Source organism: Candoia aspera, chromosome 3 (genome assembly GCF_035149785.1).
Source record: "Candoia aspera isolate rCanAsp1 chromosome 3, rCanAsp1.hap2, whole genome shotgun sequence".
NCBI classification, from domain to species: Eukaryota; Metazoa; Chordata; class Lepidosauria; order Squamata; family Boidae; genus Candoia; species Candoia aspera.
This window is the reverse complement of record NC_086155.1, coordinates 127,074-150,254: the sequence shown is the minus strand read 5'-3', so window position 1 is coordinate 150,254 and position 23,181 is coordinate 127,074. Positions and strand designations below refer to the sequence as shown.

The 23,181-nt window shown below is 45.1% G+C and overlaps 1 protein-coding gene across 1 annotated transcript in view; it reads left to right on the top strand.

Moving 5' to 3' along the window:
- Positions 1–23,181, top strand: part of STAG3 (STAG3 cohesin complex component) — a 94,650-nt gene that overhangs the window by 11,948 nt on the left and 59,521 nt on the right. Inside the window, exons 10-13 of the mRNA XM_063296765.1 lie at positions 20,884–20,963; positions 21,143–21,250; positions 21,397–21,499; positions 21,586–21,694. Of these exons, the coding sequence (XP_063152835.1) occupies positions 20,884–20,963; positions 21,143–21,250; positions 21,397–21,499; positions 21,586–21,694 (400 nt within the window). The remainder of the gene's footprint in view (positions 1–20,883; positions 20,964–21,142; positions 21,251–21,396; positions 21,500–21,585; positions 21,695–23,181) is intronic.

The window sequence follows — 23,181 nt, the reverse complement described above, 5'->3', positions numbered from 1 at the left end:
CTTGTTTTGTGTCCTATCTTCTGAACATTTCTGTGCTGTCTTTGATAGTCCTTCAGATGCTTGAAGACAGCTATCGTGTATCTCCATAGTCTTGCCTTGTCCAGGCTAAACGTACCCCATGGCTCCAGTTGTCCCTCATAAATTTTTCCATCCAGGGCACTTACCATCTTGGTTGTTCTTCTCCAGACACATTCTGGTTGTCAACGTCAAACACATACTGTAGCAGGAGGCCTCTCCGTTCCTAACAATTCCACACCCGGTGATTTTTGGAACAGCAAGGTTTTACGGCTTTCCAGAAGTTTTAACAGGGTAGCAGCCAACCTGATCTTGAATGAAATAATATATTCCATGTATACATGAAATAATATATTCCATGTAAATAATATATTCCATGTATATTCCATGTATATTATATACCACCCACGTCTTAGGAGTGGATCAGGCTATGAAGACTAAAGTAAATATCTAAAATTACGGAAGTTTTGTCTGTATATGTCAGTCACTCATGGTTTAATTACGTCCTGTTTTGATTACTGCCATGTGCTCTACATGGGCTGCCTTTGAAGACCATCCAGAAACTGCAGCTGGCCCCAAATTCATAACACGAATAGCATTCACCCAAGTAACCCCACTGCTGTGTGAGCTGCACTGGCTCCCAGTTGCTTCTAGGTGCAATTCAAGATACTGGTTATCACCTTTAAAGCCCTCCATGGCACAGGGCCAGGGTATTTGTGGGGCCACTTCTCCCTGAGGATATCTGCCCATTTTACTAGCTTAAACAGGGCGTGCATATTCCAGGTCCCCTCCCTTAAATATTGTTACCTGGTTCCCAGAAGCGCACCTTGGAGGTGCACTTCTCGGTGGCTGCCCCTGCCCTTTGGGACAGCCTCCCACCTGAGATCTGAGGGATTCCTACCCTTTTAGCCTTCTGGAAGGCCGTGAAGACCTGGCTCTTCCCGAAGCATTGGGCTAGGATGGGGGTTGAGCTGGAGGCTGTTTGGACTGGCATCTGAGGGGAAAGGTATTTTTGTTTTTATCTTTGCTTTTATTGTTCGTTGTGAGCTGCCTAGAGGTAGGCAGCCATATAAATTCTGTAAAGAAAATAAGTATAAATGTGTATACAGTATAACCTATCCTTCATTTGCTTACTTATTACAACTCACTTGCCACTCCATATGAGTAGCTTTACTTATGTGTGTTAATAAATAAGATTTTTAAAAAGATTTAAAAAATTAATACAGATATAATCAATCAGCTGCACCACCATTTAGAAAGGGCATGGTATCACTTATGGTGTCAGTATTCCCAAGAGCCATGTTCTTACAGTTCTTTGAAAAAGTTGTAATCAGAGATATCTTGGAGGTCTCAGAATTGTAGAACAGTAGTGTTGGAAGGGAACACAAAAATTATCTACTTTAACTGTGCAGTGTGCAGGAAAACCATTTAAACCATCCATGAGAGATTGCTGTCTAGCCTTAAAACTCAAAGACATAGCCCCTGTAGGTAAATTTTTCCACTGTGAAGCAAATCTTCCCAGCAGAAAGTTTTTCCTTATATTTAAATGAAATCCAGAGAGCTGCAATTTAAAAATCCTGTTTCCAGCCCTAGTTTCTATGTGCATGGAAAATATTTAATGACCATCTTCCTTATAACTCCTTTTTTTGTACCTGAACATGACTATTATGTCTCTCCTAAGGCTTCTTCAGACTGAACATCCTTCAGCATCTCCTCAAGTCTGTTATCTTTGTCACCCTTGACTGAACCCTCTTTACCCTGTAATACCTTTCTGGAAGTGGGATGCCCAAAATGATACACGTTATTCCAGGTGTGGCCTCATCAGTGTTGAGTGGAGGGGAATAAGGACTTCATGTGTCTTTGATGTAATGCTTCTTCTAATGCAGTCCAGAAGTAAGCCCTTCTAGCAGTTGTCTCATACTGCTGACTCATGTTCAGCTTGTTGTCAATGACCACACCTAAGATGCAGTGTTTCTAAGCCACAAATCCCCCATCTTGTTACGTGTCTGTTTTTTTCCCTCCCTAAATAGCTTGCTTGCTTATTTATTTATTTGATTTATATAGGCGCCCATCTCAGCAAGTGATTCTGGGCGGCTTCCAACAATAAAACTATAAAACAGTTAAAACAATTACAATTAAAACAATTAAAATATAAAATAAATACAAAATAAATATACATGGCTGCCAAGTAAGCAGTGTATGGATGTTAATACAGCCAAGAGGCGGGACCATCCACATGCTCGAGGCCCCAGGCCCGGGCACAAAGCCAGGTCTTCGTGGCCTTATGAAAGGCCAACAGGGTTGGGGACATCCTAATTTCTGGAGGGAGAATGTTCCAGAGTGCAGGCGCTATGGAAGAGAAAGCACACCTTCTAGTTCCCGCCAACCGACACTCCCTGGCTGACGGGACCTGTAACATACCCAACCTGCTAGATTGAATTGGACGAGTAGAAACAACTGGGAGAAGATGGTCCCTTAGGTAACCCGGTCCCAAGCCACAAAGGGCTTTAAAGGTGACAACCAGCACCTTGAATTGCACCCGGAAGCACACCGGCAACCAATGCAGCTCATGTAACAATGGTCACCTGAGTATCTTAGATAGAATATCTTAGATTTCTCCCTATTAAATTACATCTTGTTCTTCTCTGTCAAGTTTCCAACCCGTACAGAGACTGTAATCTGGTTCTGTCATCCTGGGTATTGGCTACATCTTCCAATTTTGCATCATTTCATTTGGAAATCAGATAAGCAGCCCATCACCGATCATCATCAAGATAATTAACGAAAATGTTGAATAATACTGCCCCCAAGACTAATGTCTGCAGAACCCCACTTGTTACTGCTCTCAATTCAACGTAGAGCCATTAATCCAGATTCTCTGAGTGACCCAGCCAGTTGTGGACCAACCTTGATGTAGTGCTATCCAAACCACACTTTAATGGCTTGTTAAAGAGAGTGTCCTGTAGAACCTCGTCAAAAGGTGTGCTGAAATCAACAAAGATTGCATTCCCGTTACATCAATGAGTCCCACCCGCTCATGCAGAGAGGGCATGCTGTGGACCCCGTCTGCAAGAGAACTCCATCTGGTGGGGTCCAGGAGGTGGGCCTTCTCTGCAGCAGCTCCCGCCCTTTGGAACACCCTTCCCCCGGAAGTGAGGCTAGCCTCCTCTCTTTTGGACTTCAGGAAACGATTGAAGACCTGGTTTTGCCACCATGCCTGGAGTGGGGAGAGGAAGAGCCACTCTTGGGGTTGGTTGGCTCCCTAGTCCTATCGAGGCCGGTCTTGTTCCCCTTTGGGTGGTATTAGATCTGCCATTACTTGGATCTCGTTACATTTTATATTTATTTATTGATATTGATGTTTATGGATTAACAATATTGTTGTTTATTCGTTAAGTCGCTTCCGACTCTTCGTGACTTCATGGACCAGCCCACGCCAGAATTTCCTGTCGGTCGTCAACACCCCCAGCTCCCCCAGGGATGAGTCCGTCACCTCTAGAATATCATCCATCCACCTTGCCCTTGGTCGGCCCCTCTTCCTTTTGCCCTCCACTCTCCCTAGCATCAGCATCTTCTCCAGGGTGTCCTGCCTTCTCTATGTGGCCAAAGTATTTCAGTTTTGCCTTTAATATCATTCCCTCAAGTGAGCAGTCTGGCTTTATTTCCCGGAGGATGGACTGGTTTGATCTTCTTGCAGTCCAAGGCACTCTCAGAATTTTCCTCCAACACCACAGTTCCAAAGCATCTGTCTTCCTTCTCTCAGCCTTCCTTATGGTCCAGCTCTCGCAGCCATATGTTACTACTGGGAACACCATTGCTTTAACTATGCCGACCTTTGTTTTCAGTGTGATGTCTCCGCTCTTAACTATTTTATTGAGATTTGTCATTGCTCTCCTCCCAAGAATTAAATGTCTTCTGATTTCCTGACTGCAGTCAGCATCTGCAGTAATCTTCGCACCTAGAAATACAAAGTCTTTCACTGCTTCTACGTTTTCTCCCTCTATTTGCCAGTTATCAATCAAGCTGGTTGCCTTAATCTTGGTTTTTTTGAGGTTTAGCTGCAAACCAGCTTTTGCACTTTCTTCTTTCACCTTCATCATAAGGCTCCTCAGTTCTTTTTCGCTTTCAGCCATCAAAGTGGTATCATCTGCATATCTGAGATTTAATGATATTATTTATGATTTTACTGAATTTTAAACTGTTTTATTGTGAACCACCCAGAGTCCCTCATATGAGGGAGATGGGAGGTGATAAAAATATGATAAATAAAATAAAATAACTTCCCTTTATCTACCATTTGCCCTAGTGATGATGTTTGTCTCCCCTAACTTATTTTCAACAAAGCCGTATTGGCTATTAGTAATCACAGGCTTATCTTCAAAATGCTTACAAATACTCTGTTTCATTACTAGCTCTAGCACTTTTGAGGAATCTATATTACTGTAGGGTTACTCTTTTTTTTCCCTGAAGAGAAAGACCACATTTACTGTTCTCCAGTCCTCTGGTACCTCCAGGACTCCTGAAAGATGATTGACTGAGGCCCCAACAGGTCGTCTGCCAGTTCCTTCAGCATTCTAGGGTGTATTTCATCAGATCTGAAGGCATTTGACTTAGCTAGAGGTGCCTTTACGGCATCTTTGCTGAACAGAATCCTCTCCTGTGGTGTTCATTCCCAATCTGGGCTACTCAATCCATCATTCTTCTGGATTTATTTATAAGATTTAGGGGCTGCCCACTTGCATGAGATTCTAGGCAGCTTACAGCATTGATAATACTTAAAAAGAAAAATACACAAACCGTGTGTCTCTGGAAAAAAAAATCCTCAAACAAATATGCCTTCTGGACCAATTGTAGCTTCTAAATGGTCTTCAAGGGCAGCCCCATATGGAGTGTATTGCAGTAGGCAACTTGTGATTAGGGCATGAGTGATTACGTGGAGGGCCTCCCAATCCAGCAGTGGGTGCAACTGGTGCACAGGGTGAATCTCTGCAAAAGCCTCTTGGCCATAGCTGCCATTTGCTCTTTGAGCAGGAGGTATGAGTAGAAGAAACCCCCCAAGGTTGTGCACCAGTATTGAATGGGGAAGTGCTACCTCATCCAGAAGCAAAGGTGGAAAGTTCCTTGGTGGGAAGGGCCCAAATGCCCGTGGCCCATCTGTGAGGGCTGAGCCTGAGTCTGTTTCTCACTGTCAGACCCTGGGGCAAGATGCTGACAGCTTCTCTCGGGTAGCCCTGGGTTGCGATGCATAATTGCATATCAGCAGCATACAGGTAGTCCTTGACTTACAACCATTTGTTTAGCGATTGTTCAAACGTGCTGGAAAAGACAGCAGGTGCCCGAAGTTATGGCTGTTGCAGCCCTGCTGCGGTCATATGAACAAAATTTGGGCGCTTGGCAGCCACCTGCACTTACACTGCAGGGTGCTGCAACTCCTCCCACTTGTCTGTCTCCCCCTACCTGTGCCCTTTTGCCACCCTGTGCTCCAGTGCCTTAACTGACCTTTGCTGCCATCTTGCTCCCGCTGTTGATGAGGCCCGCCCGGCCAGGCCACTGGACCAGACAGGCTTTGGCTGAGGGGAAAAAAGCCAAAAGCAGCCCCATACCAGCCATGAACCAAGACACCCCTTTGTGCCGCATGCCTGGGTAGGGTGGGGCTTCTGGCTTTTTTTCTTTCACAGCCAAAGCCCCACCTGGCCCAGCAGCCTGGCTGGGCACGCCTTGTCAGCATTGGGAGCAAGAAGATGGCGAAGGTCGGCTGGGGAGGCAGAGTGCAGGTGGTGAGGGCGGCTGGAACTGGGCAGGGGCAGCTGTGGCTTCCTAGGGCGCGGCAAGCATCCCCAGAGCCGAGTGAGTGCAGGGCGGCCAGAAGGGAAGATATGGGGGAGAGGCAGGTGGGAGGAATTGGAGGCAGTCCCTCACCTTCCCGAGGCTCGGGCCTGGGAGGGACTAGGCCAGGAACGGCTTGGTTTGGGGTGGGTACTCGCCTGACCCACAGTTCTTGGTTAACAGTGGCAACTGGGACTGCTGGGGTTGTGGTCGCTAAGCGATGTGATCACGTGGTGTCTCACTTTATGACAGCATCACTTAGTGATGGAAATTCTGGTCCCAATTGTTGTAATTTGAGGACTACCTTTACTGACGATACCAGACCCCAAACTAACAGATAAAACTAACAGCAGTTTCACATAGATATTAAACCAAAGGGGTGAGAATGTTGAGCCCTGAGGCACCCCACAAGTGAGAAATGTGAGCTGGATCTCTCCCCTGTCAGCACCGACTGGAGCTGACCACAGAAAAAGAAGTAACGTTGATGAAATGTGGTGCAAAATTTATTTCTTAATAAATTTATTAAATTTATAAGATTTATATGAATACATTTATAATATTAATATTAAATCAATGAATTTAATTTAAATAGTTTACATTTAATTTACTTTAAATTAAGAAATTTAAAGATTTATGTTAATACATTTATTAGATTTACCAGTTGCCCAGAGTCACTGGGAGCTGGGCGGCATATAAATTTAATAAATTATTATTGTTATTAAAACGGGAGTTAGGTTTCTCTGCTTTTTCTTGGTTATCTGTTAAAATTTCTCCATCTGAGGTAAGCAGCGAGCCTACCACCTCCATTGTGGTTTTCTTGCGGCTGACATATCTGAAGGAATTATTCTTTGGAGTCTTTGGTGCTCTCTGAGCCTTGTTTTCTTGCAGACGTTTCATTGCCAGACTAGGCAACATCTTCAGTGCAAACAGGGAGAGGGCCTTGCTCTCAGTTGACATACCGTGGTTTGCCCTGCTTGTGTTGGTGGGGGTGTTGTTCTCTCCTTGGGAATTCTTTGATTGGGCCGTTGTTTGCTGCTTGGTTGATTGACTGAATTAATAGTTCCTTGATTAGGGTGTATTGAGCTGTTTGATGGTTCATCTGGTGTTAATCCTAGTGTTGATTTTTGCATATCTGGGTGTTGATTGCTGGCGAGGAGGTGTACTGGTCTTTCAGCAACTTCCATTCGCGCAGCCTGCGAAGTATACTAGGGCCAATAGTAGAAATGACTCAGACGCATTAGCCAGTGTTAAGAGTCTATTTACATACATACAGCTTTGTATAGAAGTCTTCTGCTAAGCAGCATACAGATGGTTTCCACAACGCAGTTCAATGAGAGAAAATAACAGCATCCAGGTGAAAGGTGAAGAGAGGTGAAGAGAGAGAATACACAGACCATAGTATACTCTTATACAATCTATTGTCCAATAGAATCATACATTGCATCATCTCATTACACCATGCAACCATATTACACATTTCATCATCTTATTTCATCAGTTTCCTCCTATTTCATCAGCTTCCTGCTCAGCCATAATGACACAGTGTCATGATCACTGTTGCGATGATTATGACAGCGCAATGACTCACATAACAATATAAGGAAAGGGGTGCTGAGGGATTAAGGGATAAGCAACTGATTAACAAAAGAGAGCAACAGACACCGGCGACAAAGTAACGACTCCAGCCAGAAAGCAGATAGGAAAGATACAATGTTGCAAAGAATGAAATTGACAACGCCCGACCACGAGGCACGCCCGAATTGTCAAAAGAAGCACGGACATCATCGCCCCGCTTAAACTCATCACCGGCCGGGGGAAACGATTAAGGAAACGCCCGGGGCACCAGAGGGGCTCTGCGACCCCTCACCCACTGGCAACAGGACACTCGGGGCTCGGGGCACACCCAGGGTAAGGAGGGGTGGAGCGCTGACCGGCGTGGGCTATTTAAATCCCGTTCCAGCACGCTCCACTCTCAGCTTTTTACATAAGGCATGCATTCTATGCCCAAATAAAATCAGAACCTAAACCCCAAATTAGCATCTGTGTTTTATTGGGTAGCAGGCAGAGCCTGACATAAAGCTGAGAGTCACCAAACCCACCTCGCCAAGCCCCACCGGACAAAAACTTTCCGCGGGAGGAAACAAACGGCGAGAATCGGAACCGGGAACAGCGATGGAGCCAGCAACCCGCACCCGAAGCGTGAGGGACGGCCCGCAAGCGGCAGAGGAGACCCGACGACGGCCGGAGACAACGCACTCCACAGGAGCCACGGACACCCTTCCTGCCCACACCGCACCCCAGTTCCAGACCTGGAGCCCCAGCCCAGACGAGGGAATCCCGATGGAGGACGAGGTCGCGGATCAACGACTCCTAGACTGGGCCGACAGAGCAGGATACCGGACGGGACCGCCCTACCCCAGCTGGGAGCTCCCCTACCCCGAAACGCCAACCGGACAACACCTGGCAGCGCCACCGCCAGCTGACCAGGACACGCTCGACAGGGTCACGGCCCTAGAAGCCCGGGTACGTGACCTGGAATACATGCTCCAGTCCCTGATAGTCAACGGGCGGTACAAGACTGAGGCGGCACAGGTACCCACCCCAGCCACAACCCCGAGCGGGAGGGGCCAAGCTCGAGCCTTCACCGCAAGGGCCCACGCCTCCACACCAGTGGGAGCCATTCTTCAACACCCACGGGGGGGGGGGGGACCCGCAGTATGCAAGGTTTGCAAAAGACTTCACCGTGAACTTCGACGGGAACCCCACGAAATTGTCATTTTTTCTAACCAACGTGAGGGACTACATAGCCCAATACGGACATTACTTTAGTTCAGAAGCCGTCAAAATCTTAGTGGTGGCCACCAGACTTCAAGATAGGGCTGCAGACTGGTACGTCCAGCTGTACGAATCCGGAGCCTCAGCCTTAACTAACTTTCAAGCCTTCCTCGCTGAACTAAAACAATACTTTGAGGACCCACTGGTGAAGGAAAGGGCAAAGTGCACACTTATAGCGCTACGGCAGGGCAAAAGAACGGTGGCCGACTACGCCCTGGAATTCAAAGTCCTCGCGGGGAAAATCACCGAATGGTCAGAGGCCACCCTGATTGATATGTTCAAAAGGGGCCTCAACCGAGAGGTGCTCCAATGGGCACTCTACAGGGACGACCCAACCTCCCTTCATGGGTGGATTTGTCTAGCCGGCAAAGCAGAGCACGCACAGCGCACATTCCTGCTCATGACCGCGGATGACAAAACCCCGCTCAACAAATCGCATGACAGCAAGCAGGCAGGACATTTTGGCTTCTTAAAGACCCTGCACCTGACTCAGAGGCAATTCTGGTGGCCCTCACTGAGAAGGGACGTCAAGGCATACGTGGCATCCTGCCCAGTGTGCGCGATGGCCAAACGACCGACGAGCAAACCCCAGGGACTGCTGCAACCCGTAGCGGAGCCCTCCCGCCCTTGGGAGGAAATCTCCATGGACTTCATAGTCGACTTATCGCCCAGCCAAAAGAAAACAACCATTTGGGTGGTAAAAGACTATTTTTCTAAACAGGCGCATTTCATCCCCTGCGCATCAATCCCGTCAGCCCAACAGCTGGCAAAACTGTTCCTAGTACACGTGTACAGATTACACGGATGCCCCTCCCGCTTGGTGACCGATAGGGGCACACAATTCACCTCGAGATTTTGGTGGGCTTTTTTAAAACTGATCGGTACCCAGCAAGCCCTATCAACAGCCTGGCATCCCCAGACGGACGGCGCCACAGAGATCCTTAATGCCACGCTGGAACAATTCCTCCGCTCCTACATCAACTATCACCAAGACGACTGAGTCGACCTACTCCCGTTTGCAGAGGTCGCCTACAACAACGCAATACACACAAGCACGGGGAAAACCCCATTCGAGGTAGTGTCAGGTCGCGAGTTCGTCCCCATCCCGGAACTGCCACAACCCCCGTCCCCAACAACGGCCGCATGTGATTGGGGCAAGAGGATCGCAGACTCCTGGCCGGTCATCACAGACGCGCTTAAAGAAGCACAAACAGCCTACAAAGCACAAGCAGACAAGCACCGGTGACAGCAACCAACATTCCAGGTAGGAGATACGGTATATCTCTCTACCAAATTCATAAAATCACCGCAACCCTCAAAGAAACTGGGCCCCAAGTATATTGGGCCACTCCGGGTGACACAAATAGTTAACCCAGTCACGGTACGCCTGGACCTGCCACACAATTTAAAGAGGCTGCACCCAGTATTTCATTGCAGCCTACTAAAGCTGGCAAGTAATCCCTCCCGGTGGCACCCACGCACGCCCCACCCCCCCAGTGATGATAGACGGACAGCAACACTTTGAAGTTAAAGAGGTGTTCGACTCTCGCAAGCAGCGGGGCTCCCTTCACTACCTCGTGAAGTGGAAACACTTCCCACACCCTGAATGGGTCACTGCCCACCACATCAAGGCACCTGACCTGGTTCGTGCATTCCACACTGCTTACCCCACTAAACCCGCGGCTTAACCTTCCGAAAGGGGGGCAGTATGTCATGATCACCGTTGCGATGATTATGACAGCGCAATGCTCACATAACAATACAAGGAAAGGGGTGCCGAGGGATTAAGGGATAAGCAACTGATTAACAAAAGAGAGCAACAGACACCGGCAACAAAGTAACGACTCCAGCCGGAAAAGCAGATAGGAAAGATACAATGCTGCAAAGAATGAAATTGACAACGCCCGACCACGAGGCACGCCCGAACTGTCAAAAGAAGCACGGACATCATCGCCCGGCTTAAACTCATCACCGGCCTGGGGAAACGATTAAGGAAACGCCCGGGGCACCAGAGGGGCTCCCCGATCCCTCACCCACCGGCAACAGGACACTCGGGGCTCGGGGCACACCCAGGGTAAGGAGGGGTGGAGCGCTGACCGGCGTGGGCTATTTAAATCCCGTTCCAGCGCGCTCCACTCTCATCTTTTTACGTAAGGCATGCATTCTATGCCCAAATAAAATCAGAACCTAAACCCCAAATTAGCATCTGTGTTTTATTGGGTAGCAGGCAGAGCCTGATACACAGCTAAATTGCAGATCAAATGACTCAGCAATTTCTATCATAACGGTTTCTGTTCTGTTGTGTAAGTTCTGATGTATATTTTTACAAACATCTACACCCCTCTAATTTACACCAGAATATCGTAATATTTCCAACATGAATTACATGGATATTAAACCTAGTTTCTCAACATGTGTTCTCTGTCTTTCTGCACATAATGGTTTCGTCATATCAGCTGTATTCTCTTCAGATGGGCAGTAACTTAATTAGTTTTTCTTTAACTGCTTCTTTAACGTGATAATACTTAATGTCAACATGTTTACTTCTGCCCTTAACTCACTCGCTTGTTGCCATCTGGATACAAGCCTTACTATCCTCTTAACATTGGAATTGGCCGTTCCACTTTAATATGTAAGTCTTGCAGTAGCTGTTTGTACCGTACAATCTCAGAACGTAACTCTGATAATGCTGCATATTCAGCTTCAGCCGTTGACAATGCGATCGATGTTTGCTTTCTGGATTTCCATCCAACTAGGGCATCTCCTAATTTAATTACTAGCCCTGTCATAGACTTTCTATCTTGAACATAATTGCCCCAGTCGCTGTCAACGGAACACTTTAATTCTAATGGTTCAGAGTAACTTAAGAGTAAACATTTGTTAATTGTTCCTTTTAGGTACCTAAATATACGCTTAATACCTAGCCAATGTCTCTGTGTAGGTTGCGCAGTATATCTGCCTAAAATATTGACAGCAGTTCCAATATCTGGTCTTGACCATTGGGCAAGATACAGTAAACTTCCAATCGCTGATTGGTATATATCCTTATCCATCGTTTTGTTTTCATCATTTTCATCTACCTTTAGAAAATCAACGACCGTAGGAGTAAAAACCTCTTTATAGTTTTCCATGTTGTAATTCCTGAGCAGTTGTTCTATTTTTTTCTTTTGGCTTAGAACATATCCTTTTCCTTCTATTTTTCTAATTTCTACTCCTAAATAATTCCTTATTTCTCCCGAATTGTTCAGTTTAAATTCTTGATTCAGTTGCTTCACAAATGCATCTATTCTGCTTTGTTCTTCTGCTATAAGACTTAAATAATCTACAAATGCCAAGAGTATCATTTGTTCATCGCCATATCCTTTTGTATATAAACATGGGTCAGCTAAGCTGCCCTGAAATCCTATATTCCTTAATGTAGAATCTAGACACTGATTCCAGTTTCTTGCAGATTGTCTCAGTCCATAGATTGCCTTGTTTAATCTGTATACTTTGCCTGCCTTTCCGGATTCATACCCTGGAGCCTCCATCGTATAAAATTCTTCCTTAAGATTAGCATTTAGGTAGGCAGTCGTTATATCAAAATGATGTACTACACATTCCTTTGCTGCAGCTAAGGTTAACGCTACCCTTAACGTTTCACCTCTAAGATTGGGTGCAAAAACTTCATCATATGTGAGATTTTTTATTTGTGAATAACCACGAGCTACTAGTCTAGCTTTATGTTTTATATCTAAGTTAACTATTTTTTTTTATATACCCACTTACATCCAACTGATTTTTGTCCTATAGGCAAAGTTACAGGAGTGAAAACATTATGATCATACATAGATTTCATTTCGTTATGCATAGTGTCAGACCCTCCTGATCAAAGGTTTTACAGAAACTCTTATTGGAGCATCTACCATCATTTCCTTCTCCAAGGAATGGAATCCGTGTCACCGGATGGGAGGGGGTGTGAAGTTGGAGTGTGAAGTGGTTTATTATGGCCATGGAGGACATCAAGGACACGGGGTTGAGATACGCCAGGAATGCCATCTGGAGGGGAGGGGGGGTGACATGGTTTCATGGGAAAGGGGACTAACTAAGGGAATGTAGTTTTTAAGTTAGGTTTGAGCGGGAAATCTTTATTCGCAGCTTGCTTTCTATACTGTTCATTACACTTCATTAAAACAGTTAAAGGAATCCCAGCCTCCTGACAGTGATTGTGTGAATGCTCGAATGATCAGGTGCTGATAATAGCCTCTCTCCATTCCATTTGCTCAGACCTTGGGAGCTCCAATACTTCTTGGTAATTTTGTGGTTCATAATTTATGTAATATACCTTCACATCACCCGGTGTGAATCTTTGGGGTGGAATTCTTTTAGTACTCCTTTCAGACCTGCATACAAGTGCAGGTTCCTCCTGTACTTGCACTTCTGGGGTTAATTCTTCTAACTTAATCTGTCCTTGGGCATTCGGTTGCTGTAGCAATGGTTCAGCCTGTTCTTGGCTTGGAAGATATACTTCAGAGTTTTCATGCAACTTCCTCCAGTTGCTGTGCTCACAAAAATTTGCTGATCCCGAAATAATAACCTTTCTTCCATCAGTGGACCTGTACCCTTTTGATCCCTGTTCATATCCCACAAACACAAGCTTTTTTGCTTTTGCCTATCCTTTTCTCCTGATTGTTTTTGGTATATTTACGCACGCATGAGACCCAAATACTCTCAAATGAGATAAGGATGGTTTCTTTCCATACAAAAGAAAACAGGGTATTTCATTTATCGCTGTGCTCCACAGCCTGTTAACTAGATAATTTGCTGTTAAAATTGCCTCACCCCAATACCCATTGGATAAACCTGAGTCAGACAACAGTGAATCTTTCATTGTTTGCAATACGCCATTTCTTTGTTCAACAATCTGATTTCTGGCTGGCGAATACGGGTTAGTTTTTCTATGTTTAATGCCCCTCCTATTCAGCCATTGCTGGAAACTCCCAGCCATAAACTCACTTCCTCTGTCTGTCTAACTCACATACTTTCATGTTATAACGCCTTTCCACAAAATTTATCCACTGCTTAAACTGCACAAATACTTCACTTTTGTGTTTCATTAAATAACATGAATAGTCATCTATTATTACTAACAGAAATCTGGCACCCCCTAGTGTTTTTGACATAGGGCCAATTACATCAGCATGTACTAATTGGAAACACCTGTCTGACACCCTGTTACTTTTTCTGCTTACAGGATATGCTTTTGATTTTGTCATTTTACAGGTTGAACAATCCAGAAAATTCTGGCATGGTTTCATATTTATTCCTGTCAGTACATCGGGCATTTGTTCCACTACTCTAAAGTTTGCATGTCCCAGCCTTCGGTGCCATAAATGGACACACTGATCATGATATGGCTTATTACTAATAGCAGTGTTTGCTTCTGTGCTCACTTCCTTTGTCTTCATTATATACAAATTGTCTTGTAATATGCCCTCCCCGCATATTCGCCCATTTTTCCTTATGTGGCATTTACCATTTGCAAACGTAACATCATATCCCTTATGATCTAAATGAGACACGCTAATTATATTATGCTCTAAGTTCAGGACGCAGAACACAATCAAATTGTCATTTAAACAGGGCACATATACAGTGCCTTGCCTGATTACAGAAGCACAATTTCCATTTGCCAGGCTTACATGATCTTGTGCAGCCGGTCCTAGATCAGTAAACAGATCAGGATCATTTGAGATGTGTTCACTGACTCCGCTGTCCAGTAGCCATCTGCCCCTTGAATTCCTTTCTGTCACTTTAACAACAGAAAGTTGGGCATCGCTCCTCAGCTGAGCTGGTTTCTTTTTGCTTTTTTCCTTCTTTACAACACAGTCTTGTTGCAAGTGTTTAGTGGATCCGCACGTGTAGCAGCGCTTAACAGCATTCACCTTCTCTTCTGCTGTTGCAGCAGCTCCTTGCATCATCGTCCCTCTCTGCCGAGGTATGCTGCCTCTCCCTGTGTCACGGACGTGCTCTTGTCGCCTCTGCTCCTCCTCCAACAACCTTCCAGTTAGATAACTGGTAGTCAAGTCCTTCTCTGCCATAGAGCCAAGACTTGTTGCTAATACATCCTAGGATTCATCCAAAGAGCTTAAAAGGACATAAGCTTTATGTGCCTCTGCAAAATGCATCCCACGCTCCTCTAATTCCAGAAAAATGTTCATCATAAATTTTATGTGCTCAGCCACCTTGTCGCCATCACGCAACCTTGCTCTATATAATTTCCTAGTTAGAGCAACTTTACTACTGGCTGTTTCTCTTACATACAGTTCACGAAGTGTATTCCAGCATTCTTGGGCTAAAGTACACCCCCTCACATGTATCAATTGGCTGTCTTCCAAACATAATGTTATACTTGCCAATGCTCTCTTGTTCAGCCGTTGTTCATCCTCCTCCAAGTCATCCGGAGGGTCACTTACTATTTGCCATAAATCTCTCCGTAGAAACATTTCCATTTTCAAGGACCAAGAGAGATAATTTGTCTCAGCCTGGAGAGAGGAAATCCTCCCCCGATAGTTGACTGCATACTTGCTGTTAGCACGCTGTCTTCAGTCCCTTCCAAGCACGACAGTGAAGAAAACAGCCTCACCAGAGTTCAGGACTGTCTCAATTCTTGATCAGCGACAGGATCTGGGCCCATAACCTTTCAGCAATTTCCATTCGCACAGCCTGTGAAGTATACTAGGGCCAATAGTAGAAATGACTCAGACGCATTAGCCAGTGTTAAGAGTCTCTTTACATACATACAGCTTTGTGCAGAAGTTTTCTGCTAAGCAGCATACAGACGGTTTCCACAGCGCAGGTCAAAGAGAAAGTAACAGCATCCAGGTGAAAGGTCATTTCATTACACCATGCAACCATATTACTTGAAGAGCAGGTGGCAGTCATGGCTAGGAGGGCCTTTGCACAACTTCAGGTTGTGCGCCAGTTACGCCCTTTCCTGGATCGAGATGCCCTCCGCACAGTCACTCATGCCCTGGTCATCTCCCATATAGACTACTGCAATGTGCTCTACTCTACCCTTGAAGAGTATCCGGAAGTTTCAGTTGGTCCAAAATGCGGCTGCACGAACAGTGATGAGTGCTCCAAGATCAGCACATGTAACTCCTCTACTGCGTGAGCTGCATTGGGTACTGGTCTGCTTCCGGGTCCAATTCAAGGTGTTGGTTATCACCTTTAAAGCCCTACATGGCATGGGGCCAGGCTACCTGAGGGACCGTCTCAGCCCTATAACATCAACTCGTCCCACCTGATCATGCAGAGAGGGCATGTTGCGGACCCCATCTGTAAGAGAATTTCATCTGGCGGGGTCCAGGAGGCATGCCTTCTCTGCAGTGGCGCCCGCCCTGTGGAACATTCTACCCCCCGAGGTGAGGCAGGCCTCTTCGCTCCTGACCTTCCGGAGGGGCTTGAAGACCTGGTTTTGCCGCCTTGCCTGGGATGGGAAGGGCAATAGCTTTTTCTGGGGGTGGCTGGTGATGTAGAGTTCTCCCGACGGAATGGAAACCTCCCACTTGGATTTTATATTTATATTTTTATTATATTAATATTGGTGATTTTATGATGTTAGGTTTTAAGGTGAATTTTATTGTAAACCGCCCAGAGTCCCCCTTTTAGGGGGAGATGGGGGGTGATAGAAATGTGAATAATAAATAAATAAACAAATAAACATTACACATTTCATCATCTTACTTCATCAGTTTCTTCCTATTTCATTAGCTTCCTGCTCAGCCATAATGACACAGCTAAATTGCAGATCAAATGACTCAGCAATTTCTATCATAATGGTTTCTATTCTGTTGTGTAAATTCTGATGTATATTTTTACAAACATCAACATGCCAGACTAGGCAACATCTTCAGTGCAAACAGGGAGAGGGCCTTGCTCTCTGTTTATATACAGTGGCTTACCCTGCTTGTGTTGGTGGGAGTGTTGTTCTCTCCTTGGGAGTTCTTTGATTGGGCTGTTGTTTGCTGCTGGGTTGATTGACTGAGTTAATAGTTCCTTGATTAGGGTGTATTGTGCTGTTTGGTTGTTCATCTGGTGTTAATCCTAGCGTTGATTTTTGCATATCTGGGTGTTGATTGCTGGCGAGGAGGTGTACTGGTCTTTTGGCTTTTATTTTGTCCCTTTTGAATGGTATGTAAATGTTGTTTACCTCTATGTGTCTGTTGATGGCTGCTTTGTCTGAGTGCCAGGCTTCCAGGAATTCTCTGGTGTTTTTGGATTTGGCTTGGTTTTGGATGCTTTCAGTTTCCCAGTTGAAACTATGGTTGAGTCTGTCCATGTGTTCTGAGATTAAGGAGTTCTCAACGTGTCTTCTGACTGCTAGTTGGTGTTCGTGGATGCGCTCTGCCAGTCTTCTGCCTGTCTGTCCTCCGTAGTGGCTGTTACAGTCTCTGCGCTGTATGTTGTAAATAACTCCTGTTTTTTCTTCTTGGGCTAGTGGGTCTTTTGGGTTACTTAGGATGTTTTGAAGAGTTTTAGTTGGTTTATGTGGTACGGTGATGCCATGCGGTTGTAACAGTCTGTTGGTAGTTTCTGAGATGTTGCTGAGGTACAACGGACTGTTACAACCGCATGGCATCACCGTACCACATAAACCAACTAAAATTGTATATAAACAGAGAGGAAGGCCCTCTCCCTGTTTGCACTGAAGATGCTGCCTGGCCTGGCAATGAAACGTCTGCAAGGAAACAACAAGGCTCAGAGAGCACCAGGGACTCCACACTTCAACCCTGAGCTACAAATATTCGCTTCGATTGGAATTATTCTTGCTGGATTTTGCCTCCTTTGTTAGCCTTGGCTCTTTTTCTGCCTTTGTCTTCCTGACTCATTTCTCCATTTCTGGGTTGAAGCTTTGTAGATTTGTCATAAGCCAATCCTTCCATTTCCAGGGATCTGATCCACAGATGGCAGAGCTAACAACATGGAAGACTGTGTCTACTGCCTTAGGATTGACAGGTTCAAACCAGTCCCAGATAATTCCACAAGATGAAGCTTCTGTCATTTTAGCTGAATTTTTCCACATCTCCCCACTCCGAGAGACGTTGACGTGGGGGTGCTTCTTAGCAGTTGCCTTACTGTTGGAGTAGGGACATAGCTAGGTGTGTAAAATTACTATTATAGTGGAGTAAAGTGCAATAGAGAAAGACCCCAGCCCAGAAGGGTTTTTCACCGAAAGGGAATAGCAGCTGTTTTCTTTGGCTAAAATATTGATTGTAATAGTTCCTAATTCTTCTCATTTCAGTCACTTTTGCTGTAATAAAAGAGGAACTTTTAAGGGCAAATAGAGATGAAATCCAGTAGACTCTTGACAGAAATGAAATACATATCCTAATACAAAAAGTACAAAAAAGTGATAAAATGTAAGTTAAAAATATGTGCAGGACAGGATGTGCATAGTAGAGTTCACTGCCTGGTCTACCTAACAGCGTCTTGATTGCAACAGGGCCTTTGACCACAAGTAGCCATTTTTGCCCCGTTCGGTGGTTGCCTCAGGAAGAATTAAACTCGGGGGTAGAATGTGAGCTTGTGATGTGAACTGCCTGGTGCTTGTTGGATCAAAAGAAGTGTGGCAGGGCAGGCTGCTTGAAAAAAATGCAGGCCCCTGGGCTGCCTCCTTCCCCTCCCGTTTGAGCCTTTCCCCCAGCGCCAGGTCGGCAGCTGTCCAGGGTCCAGTGGTTTTGTGTGTCTCTTGAGTCTGGGTCAATCTAATTGGGTACGGTTTAAAAAAGAAGCCACGGCTCTTTGGCATCCGTTGTTAGGGAATTGGAATAGTTGGGGTAATTGTTCACAGCTGCTGAACCGTTTGGGGCCCCTGACTGGAAGTTTTCCCTTCTAAATTTCTTTCTTTTCATGCACACTTCTATTGATATCATTGCACAAGTATAATTTAACAACTTAATTTTTGCAACTTACCACCTGACCACCATACAGCCACTGTATGCTACACCAGCATGGTGTATGCGGGGCTGCCTTTGAGGACAACTAACACAAAGCGTAGCTGTTAGACTGCTTGCAGGAAAATCCACTCCTGCTGTTAAACTGTTTTGCAGTGGCTGTCAGTCAGCTTCTGGACCCAATTCATTTTTTTTCTTTTTTTAATTTAATTTTTACTAATTAGTAATTGTTCAATTCAGAGGGCTGATTATCCCATGAAGCGTGGCATCGGGTCCTGTGATGTATTGCCCCCTGCGGGATAGAACATGCTGTTGCTAGAGGCACGCTCGGCTCCTTTGCTTCTGGTGTTCCAGAAGGCACCGAGAAGTGTACTTTTTCAATAAGGTTTTGTCTCATAGTGAGTAACCAATGGGTAGCCTTTTAAAATCCAAATTAAAACTCATGCTTCAGTGATTTTCACGAAGTCTGTGGGAGTGGTTTTTTTTTTTTGGTAGATATGTTTTATTTACAGTTTTATTGTGCACCAACCAAAGTCAATATAAAAATTATGGTAAAATAAATATTTTTATGTGCTGAGCTCAGCATTAGGTATCATTGTACCCAGGAATCCTCTCTTTAGTGCCTGCTGAAGCCTGTTGATCTGAGTTAGGCTGAATTTGAAACAATGTATGTAGCTTAAAATTAGCCCCAGTCTAGCTGCTGTTCACCTCTTTTTTCCCAGCATGGGTCCAGAACATTTTTCAGAAAGAAAGCATTGCTGGGCACTAGACATCATATCTTTATTGTTTCTCCTTGAATGAGAATAGTCAATCCCCTGACCTAGTGACCATTATTTATTTATTTATTTATTAATCAAATTTATCACCACCCACCTCCCAAAAGGGACTCTGGTGGAAGCAGTATTTGCTGAGCTGGAGTATAATAAAAGTATATTTATTATATTCCAAAAAATTTATTCTAACAACCATTTCAGAAATACAAACCAAGAAGACAATCAGCTTTTATACAATAGATTAAAATTCAGCACTCAAAATTCAAAACGTTAAGTCAAATCAGTCACCATACCTAAAGCAGGCAGATTAAAATAAAGCGAAATTTAAAGGAATTAAGCACACTGTTTAAAGTTCCAAGTTTATTCCTCATGTTTCTGGAGTGACCTTATCAGGCCCAATTCTTAAACGATCTGATATATGTTACACTCTTTACAGACTCTGTCCCTAACCCAGTTCTGACTAAATCAGCTGGCGTACATCCTGTTACCCCCTTGCTTTATTTCATGTGGGAAATTTGCAGAACACTTCCAGAAATGCTTAGAACAGCCCTTACTGCTCTTGAAATGTCAAAACAAAGTACTTTGCACAACCCCCCCCCCCCATTAGGCAGCTCATATCTTGGCTGTGTCCCATAGAAGGCAGTGTTGTGGGGAAAACACTCACTTAAGTAAGGAACCAAAGCTATTGGAGACAGAAGATGCAGCAGTCTTTTATGGGGATGCACAATGACAGTGATCACTGGGCTTCTTGCCAGAAGAACACAGAAGAACCCCGAAGCCCACAAGGCTACAGGTTATATACCTTCTGAAATGATACATTTTTAAAATATTTTTTTATCCTGCCTTTATAAGTAACTCAAGGCAGTGGACATAGCTAATACTCCTTCCTCCTCCTATTTTCCCCACAACAACACTGTGAGGTGGGTTGGGCTGATAGGGTGACCTTATTAGTCTTAAGTTCTGCATTTCTAAGGAGGCTCCAAGTCTGCCTTTTCCACCAATATTAGCCTCTTTTAACATCAACAGTGTCTTTTATTATACCCTTATCCCTGCACACTAAGGAAAGGACCACAACCTGGTTCTTGTAGTCCAGCTCCTTCCCCTCCAGGGTCATCCAGCAGTTTCCGCTTGCTCTTTCAGGGTTCTGGATCCTTGATGGCAATTATCTGTGTACAAAGGAAAAGCTTTGTTTGTCCTCCATAGCGTCCTGCCCGAGGAGACGGGTCTTTGCTCGAGGCAGGTTCATAGCGTCATGCACTTTGGTAGTGGAGGATTGGGGCTCCTATGGCAGCTTTCATAAATTATGAAACGTTGACAACAAGGAAAATACGTAGTGAGCAAATAAAAGAATAGAATAAGCCAACAATCAGAAGTATACTTAACTTTAAGTACTGAAATATATGTCTGATGCATTTTCAAGGAGATATTTAACCATTCCTAAAAAGTGAGGGTGTTGGTATTCCCCACCCCTCCAGTACTTCTGTTGCTTTCGGCAGGAACGGATTGTGTCCATGGTGCTGGATAAAGAGCCCCAAGTAGCAGTGGAAGCCGTTAGGCTGCTTATCCTCATCCTTCAGTAAGTAATGCCAGAGTAATCTGGAGGCATTGTTAGCATTTGAATCACTCCTTGAATTCAGTGTTCTCTGCACAGGCTGGCAGAGGGTCTCTTGGGTTTTGGGTCTGTCCTTTCTGCCCTTACTTAGAAGTGCTGGTGATCGGTGTTTTTACGTGCACTGAAGATTGGTCTCTGTGCAGGAATATGGATGGTATGCTCACAGATGCTGACTGTGAAAGGGTCTTCCCACTTGTATATGCTTCCAGTCGTCCTGTAGCTGCTGCTGCAGGTGAATTTTTATACAAAAAGTGAGTAAGGTGGACTCCCTCCTCCCCAATGCAGTGCAGCATTCTGAGAAAACGTTCTTCTGTTGTCCAAAGGAATGCAATTTCCTATTTCTTCCCAGATTTCTGACTTGGGTTCCTTTTCCTAATGATTGTGGCTTGGCTTGTAGGTTGTTAGCACCCAAAGTGAATGCCAGGAGAGAATCGGGGGAGTGCCATGAGGGCACTCGTGTCTTCTTTCAGTTGCTTTTGGTGTTCTTCATTGAAAGCGAGGTAAGCTAAGTGTTTGTACAACAGAGAGTGAGATTCCTGGGGAGGCTTGCCCATGTTGGTTTCACTATTTTGTTCTCCACCCACAGTTCCATGACCATGCAGCCTATTTGGTAGATAGCCTGTGGGACTGTGCGTCTGCCCTGCTGAAGGATTGGCAGGTGCTGACAGGCATTCTGCTGGAGGACTCTATAGAAGGTGAGCATTGATTGATGGGCTTTGGTTCACATCAGCTATTTGCTGCTCAAATGGATTTAAAAAATGTGCCCTCAGAGTTCCTTAAATCCCACCCAGAATTTCAGGGCTTACGTTGGAAGGGCAAAGTGTAAATGGAATAATGGACTGGCTCCCAGTTGCTTTCCAGGTACAGTTCAAGGTGCAGCTTATCTACTTTAAAGCCTTACATGGCACAGGACCAGGGTATTTGTGGGACCACCTCTCCCTGAGGGTATCTGCCCATCCTACTAGGTTAGATAGGGTGGGTGTCCTCCAAGTCCTCTCCCTTAAATGTTGTCACCTGATGGACCTTGGAGGCATGCCTTCTTGATTGCCACCCCAGCCCTTTGGAATAGCCTCCAACCTAAGATCCAAGGGATCCCTGCTGTTTTAGCCTTCCGGGAGTGCAATTCAAGATGCTGGTTATTACCTATAAATCTCCATAGGGCATAGGGCCCATATGGTATAGGGCCTAGGACATGACTGGAGAGAAACATAGGGTTTGTCTCCGTCATTTCTGCCTTCCTGGTATGTTCTGGCAGAGTGGGTATGCTCCACATTCCCCCCAATTAAACATCGTCATCTTGCAGGGCCAAGGAAATATGCTTTCTTTGTTGTGGCCCCACCCTCTGGAACAACATCCCCTCCCAGAAATAAGGACAGTGCTCTCTCTCCAAGGGTTCTGGAAAGCTCTGAAAACTCGGCTTTGGTCCTAGGCCTGTTGTGTTTGCTTTGTGTTGCTTTAAAGATCATTTTACTCTGGGCTGTTGGTGTGGTTTTACCTTTTATCTGTTTTCATGGATTTGTTTGGTTTTGTATGGTGTCCAGAGTCCATTGGAGTTGGTAGGATTAAATGACTTTGAATAAATAAATGAACAATAAACAAACAAGGCAGAATTTCCTAAATATGAGTGCTCTTAAGCAGTAGAACAGCCTGTCCCCTGTAGTTGTAGAGGCTCCATCACTAGAGGGTTTCTGTAATGATTGCCTATTCTAACGGACTCAGTCTCACAAGCAAGGGCTTAAGGATAACTGATTTATTGAAAGAATAGTATGCAAATACAAAGAAAGCTGAGAATGAGCAAAAGCGCACCAAATACAAACTAAAAACCCTCGCTTCAAATCCAGTCCCGCCCTCGCTCCCTCTTAGCAACCACCCCCTCCCCAGGTGTTAGCAACCGTTACCCACATTGGCCTGGGAAAGTAACCTTGGACAGAGGCAATAACCCAAACATACATTCCACAGTGCAGTAAACAGATTACAGCCTGGCATGGCTGGAAATTTCCCTCCAGCAAACCCGAGTCAGGAAAATGACATGCGAAACGTTACGATGTATTCAGAACATTGAAACGGTGAACATGACAGTTTCAGTCAAAGGTTGGACAGCCATTGGTCTGGGATGGCCTGAAGTTTTTTGCCTCCAAGATGCTTTCCAACCCTATGATTTTGTTTGATTCCTGTTCCTCAC